The following is a 6,000-nucleotide window of genomic DNA, read 5'->3' as shown; positions in this document are numbered from 1 at the left end:
ATGGCTGGACGCGTCCCCCTTGGTTCGGGGGCGATCCGGAACAGAGTTTTAATCGACTTGACTGATGAGACCGAGCCAGATGACTCTAAGATGGTAGGTGCTTATGCCCGTTTAGCTTGATCTTCCAAAGACTGCTCTGCTTGAGTCCATTTCTCCTGACCCTATGGCCCCACTATACCCTTCTTTGTCTCGTCGGTTTTTTCTCTCCCCCCCCCCAGCCAAATGTTTATTTAGCCATCGATCCGGCAATCCGGATCCTAAAGATAACTGTTTGTCTAACTCTTACTAAATATCGCTCCTAGACAGAGAATTTGGTGCAGGGCAAGCTGCCATTTGTGGCAGCGTTAGCATATCGGTCACCAACAGTACCGTTGAAAAGAAAAAGCCTAGTGATATCTGATGATATCTCAGATTCCTCCTTGAGTGATGTACACAGGTCTACACAGCGTGCACGCCTCTCACATGCTTACCATGCCCCTTATACGCCAAGTCCACTGCCGGCTATCAGACCATCTCAGATTAGTGTTGTGATTCCATCGTCGACTCCACAGCAAAAACGGGAGAATGCGATCGCACAGGATGTCTCTATTGTAAATGGAATGAACGCCAAGTTCTTTCCAATAACCGACGAAGAGGAAAGAGTTGCCAAAGCCGCATATTCTACTCCTAAAAGCCGTGTTGACCGTCGTTCCATTCCTCTATCATTCAAATCAAGTTCAGCTTTGATCGCTCTCAATCAGCCACCCCCAACGCAATCAACCCACCTCTTAAGGATCCGTCACACTCTTGACGAGAAGCTCAAACGTATCAATGGGCCTACAGTCATTCCGACTGTTGATTCCCCACAGCGTCTTGCCAAACTCGCTGACAATTTCGAGTTTGTTAACAGTTATCAGTATCGTGCGGGTGTTAAACGGATTCCTGATGATTCTGATTTCAATATCGGCTGTGCATGCACTGAGACTGGCGGCTGTGATCGGTTAAAATGTGACTGCCTCAGTAAGGAGGAAGATTCTGAAGATCGCATAGTCCCATATGAGATCTGCGAGAGCAACCCCAAGTTGACTGTCGCAACAAAAAGCTTTCTTCGGCGTAAGGCGATTATCTATGAATGCAACTCCCGTTGCGGATGCGGAGGACAAAGATGCTGGAATCACGTCGTTCAAAAAGGAAGAACCATTAGATTAGAAATTTTCGACACTGGATCTCGGGGATTTGGTTTGTCTCGCTTCATCCCCTCGTTACCCATCATATATTCTAACCATGATATCTAGGTCTTCGGTCCCCCGATTTGATTCGCCGTGGGCAGTTCATCGATCTTTACCTCGGTGAGGTAATAACAAAGGCTGAAGCTGACGAACGTGAGAACCTCACCGACGGTTCACATACACAATCCTACCTTTTCTCTTTGGACTGGTATGTGAAAGATGACGACGATGAAGAGAAAAATATGAAAGTCATCGACGGCCGCAAGTTTGGTTCGGCAACTCGGTTTATGAACCACTCTTGTAACCCTAACTGCAAGATCGTCCCCGTTTGCACCACGAATCATGCCGACGAATATCTCTACAACCTCGCCTTTTTTGCCAACCGCGATATCTCCCCTGGCACTGAATTGACCTTCGATTATAATCAGGGCGAGGAGAACATAACTCCTCGAAAGATCGACCCCGAGGCCGTCCCGTGCCTATGTGGTGAATCTAAGTGCCGTGGTCAGTTGTGGCCAAATAAGCGCAAGGGCCAGGGAGCAAAGCCCTGACAGGCTTTCCTTTGTTTCGATCGTACTCGGTGGTGCTTCATGATCTGACCCGCCAACTGGTCAATATTCTCCTAGCTTTGTTCCCATCACGCTCAGTGGCACACATTCACCTATGCTACCAACCGGCCAGTATCCTCACATCTTTGTTCTTTGCAATTCTTCATGTCCCTATCATGTGTGATTAGCGAATTGGTCTTTTTGCACAGCCATGACCATAACGCAAGTGCATTTAAGCCTAACTACCCCTCTTCTAAGCATCTCTAAGCCTATTGGCATCCTGATTTCTTTCATCTGTGGTATATTTGTTTGACTTTGCCATGTGTTTGATTTTCACAAATACCCTGATAAGAATTTTGTATGATTAACAACAAATTACAAGCAAAGCTTAATTTCGAATTTCTTATCAAGTGCTCTCGACTTCACTTTTAGCCCTTGTGGTGACGTATTTCACAAGACAGCCGCCACCACAAGCGAGCCGTCTATGAATTTTAACCCTTGATACCATGCATGGTTGAATATAGGGTGGAATACCCGGAAAAAGGATACGGACCGCCATAATGGCGTAGTCTATATAAACTGTAGGTTATGTTTAGTTAGTTTTGTCCGCATAGATTGGACAAGGAGATTTTGTCATTTTAGATAGTGAGAGAATTCAGAGTATTTAATCAGACTTCGGCAAACCCCATTCAAAACCCAATTCTTGGCATGCCAAGGACCCATCGGATCCCAACCTGCATAAATCAGCATAAAGGTACCTCTTTAGGCAGGTCTTGGCATTTTTTGCCTAAACTGCATTTTTGGGTTCATGAAATTGTGTTTTGCCAAAGTCTAGATATAATGCTATAGGATTCGTAGCTATTTAGTGATATAATTAATAGAATTTAGTAGTGTAAGCTTATAAAATTAGGAAATATACTAGAGTAAGAGATAAAGTAGAATCTACAAGTAATATTTTACTCGTAGAAAATAGTAGGTATATACCACCAACTTAAATATATATCTTTAAACTATTATAGTATAATTAAACAAGTTAATAATATACTATGTTATATAATATATATTTTGATTAAAAATCTATTCTAAGTCTTATTGTACATATATTAGTTTCTTATATACATAGATATTAAACCGCGATTTTATATAGATTTATTAAAAAAGGTATAAAATAATAGCCATTTAATATAATAAGTTAGCGAGTTATATATCTATTTTAGGTAACTTTATATGATGGTAGGTATAGTGGGTATACCCGGGATAGGTATACCCGTGGGCCGTAGGCGTTATAGATGGGCACTCGAAAATCCAAATAGCCCACCGCCTACCGTGGACGGGCGATGTCGTAGTCTAGGCCTAAGGAAGGGTCTATACCTAGGGTAATCCTAGAGTGTAGAGAACTATAATATTTCTTGTAACTAAGTTTATTCTATAAATTGACTTCGTTATAACCTTCTAGTCTAATTGGTAACTACTTAGAGTAGTGGCTGGCGGATCTCACTAGTTTAGATAGCTAAGAGGTGTCAGTGTCACGGTGCGAACCGTGATGCTTAGTAAGAGGAAGATCACGACACGTGATCTCCGACCTGTTTATCTGAACTTCAGTTCTAGATCCTGTTGTAGCTCTTCGAGCTACGTCTTGTATAATAGCCTGCCCCTGCCTGTACCTGTCAATTGGAATCTGATCTGTTATGACCTGTGTTACGCACTGCCTAACTGGTCACAGTTATGTTAGAAGCTTTCCTGATTATACTTGCCTGTACTGATCCTTCAACGTCAACGATCTGCCTCTCAACCGAGCTGTTGCTGCGCACAGTCTTATTCCAGCCTAAGTCCTTTAGATTGTCGAACCAAGATTCAATGAATACTTTGACTTTGAAAATAATGCATGGAGGTAGTGCCCAACCTGAAGCATTTGTATATTCAATTGCAGTCACCCATTCGCGATTTCCAGGTTGTAAAAAGTGATCGCCGACCGTGGTATTCAGATCTCGTAATGACTTTAGCAGTTGCGGTTAATCCCAATGCAAAACCAGTCTCATCGAAGTTATAAATGTCATCGTTGTCAATGCCGTATTGAAGAATCGTTTTTTGAACAAGTGTAAACCATTCACCAATGATTTTTGGATCTTCACATTTAGCACGTTCGTAATTGTAACGTCTGGAGAATCTCGAGGATAGATTGGGATGTCGTTTAATGTAATTAGTGACCCAATTTTTGCCGACTGTAGATGATGGGTTGATTCCGCGATGCGAAAGTAGAACATTCGCCATTTCTTGCACCATTGAAGGTCGTGGAGCTGAACCACTAGAGAATATCCATTTCTGAAGAGATTCCTCTTCAGTATCGGTCAATTTATGAGAGTTGGCGCGAGAAATCGCGCGGTGTTGTATACCATTCAGGCGGGTAGAAAGGGTGGATCTTGGGACGTTAAAACGGCGCGCTACGTCACGAATTGAAGAGATTTCTTGATTCTTAAAAGCCTTGGTAGCTAGTAAGATCCTACCCTCCTACTCTATTGAATTTCGAGAGTATTGAGTTAGAATTGGTGGCATGGTGGGTGGTTGAACTAACTAAGATCTAATTCATGGACGCGTTTTGGTTGGGGTGGCCAGCTCGCTTACCGAATACGTTATCATTTGGCTAGTAGTTAGTAATCATATAACTAGCCCTACCATAGTTGTATGACCGGTAATTTCACGACTAGTCAGAGACTAGATCTCAACTCCAAGGTCCGGGAATTTTTCCATAGTATATTGAAATGAAATTTCTATCTACTTCGCTTCGCTTAGCAAAACAATAAGCCTATTCTATAGCCGAGGTATAACTATATCCTAATCTTTCACTTGTAGAAGGTAAGTAAGAGCTTCGATAACGACGGAAGAACAGTGTTTCCGGTCGACCATATGTATATTGAAGAGCGTAGTACGGAGCACGTATTTTTGTAATATTAAAAAAAAGCCCAAAAGATTCATCTTCCTTTCCCCCTAAGTGTGAATATATGCGCAGTGCATGCTACCCTGCGCCGTGGAGCAAAGTACTGATGAAGTGGACCACTTAGCGTAAGCAAGTAAGAATAGTAGCAAGCAAGTGTGGTAAATAGAAAGACACAAAACACTCATTTGGGCAGCTATTACAGCAAGGGGTCAAAAGTATTCCAACAACAAGTACAACAAACTCTTTTCAATAAGAAGCCACTATACTCCGTACAATATTCCCTATCCCACATTCTTTTCCGAACGCGGAAGAATCGCAACTTCTAGCAGAGAATTACAACGGCAATTAAAACAAGTAGAGTATCACAGCATAAACCCAGAAATTTACCCCAAAACCCCTCCGATGGCGTAGAAAAAAGTCTAGCCTAAGCCTGCTCCTCCATAACCTCAAAGATGCCGCCCATCACAAAGTTGGGCTTTACCTCTCCAATCCCCAGATCCACCGGCCGAGGCTCCATCAGCCCCAGCCCCTGTCTCTCAATAGAGTCCTCATCGCATCGTGATCGCTCTTCGCTCAGTGCCATGTCGATCTTAGACGGTCGGCGGCGGACAACCATTGCTGAGCGGCCGCGTAGGACAGCGTGGGGGATCACGGTGACAGCATTGTTGGGATTGTCGGAGATTGGGCGCGGGCGGGTTGACAGATTCCCAGGGCTAGTTATATGCCCGAGACGCTCAAGCTGCTCTCGGAATGTGTGGGTGAGGACTTTGGGGGGAAGGAATGATAGGGTGAAGAGGTGGTGTGGAGAGCTCTGAGGTGAGTGTGTGGAGGTTGGAGAGGAGGGTGGTGAGGTTGTTGTTGAGCTTGGACTTGAGAAGTCGCTGTTTGGTCTGGGGCTTCTGGAGCCGAAAGATGTGCTCACAGAGAGAAATGGCGAAGTGATATTATTCATCGTTACTCTGTTGGCTTTAGCTGTGGAATGTGAGACTTTGGCTGTTGGAGATGACCATGTCATAGTAGAATTGGACATGAGGATTGAATTGGTTATTTGTAGGATTGACAGAGATTTTATTGGTGATTTCACTTGGGTTTATTAAATTTTATAACGGGTTGACTGCAAGGACGATGCTGCAGGGAGAGTTGAGACACGGATTGAACCCGGGCGATGCATGCGGATGAATGTGATTGTTCCTGAAAACGGATACACCATGCCTTTGGGACTTGGAGATTTTGGTTCTCTTACCGGGTTTTGCAATCTCCACATGTGGAAGTATGTACTGATCTCAGGTTCATATAGTTCCTATTCGTG

The 6,000-nt window shown here is 43.7% G+C and overlaps 2 protein-coding genes across 2 annotated transcripts; one reads left to right on the top strand and one right to left on the bottom strand.

The window, feature by feature from the left end:
• Positions 1–1,759, top strand: Pdw03_1763 (Histone-lysine N-methyltransferase, H3 lysine-9 specific; the record flags this gene model as incomplete). Its single annotated transcript, XM_066099992.1, has 3 exons — positions 1–93; positions 303–1,218; positions 1,275–1,759. The coding sequence occupies 3 exons, from the start codon at positions 1–3 to the stop codon at positions 1,757–1,759; spliced, it is 1,494 nt and encodes a 497-aa protein (XP_065957719.1).
• A 3,356-nt stretch (positions 1,760–5,115) lies between these two features.
• Pdw03_1762 (uncharacterized protein) lies at positions 5,116–5,643 on the bottom strand (the record flags this gene model as incomplete). Its single annotated transcript, XM_014681013.1, has 1 exon — positions 5,116–5,643. One exon carries the CDS (start codon positions 5,641–5,643, stop codon positions 5,116–5,118), a length of 528 nt encoding a protein of 175 aa, XP_014536499.1.
• Positions 5,644–6,000: the final 357 nt, after the last annotated feature.

Source organism: Penicillium digitatum, chromosome 5 (assembly GCF_016767815.1).
Source record: "Penicillium digitatum chromosome 5, complete sequence".
Lineage (NCBI taxonomy): Eukaryota > Fungi > Ascomycota > Eurotiomycetes > Eurotiales > Aspergillaceae > Penicillium > Penicillium digitatum.
Note: the sequence above shows the minus strand (reverse complement) of the source record. Positions and strands in the feature narration are given on the sequence as shown.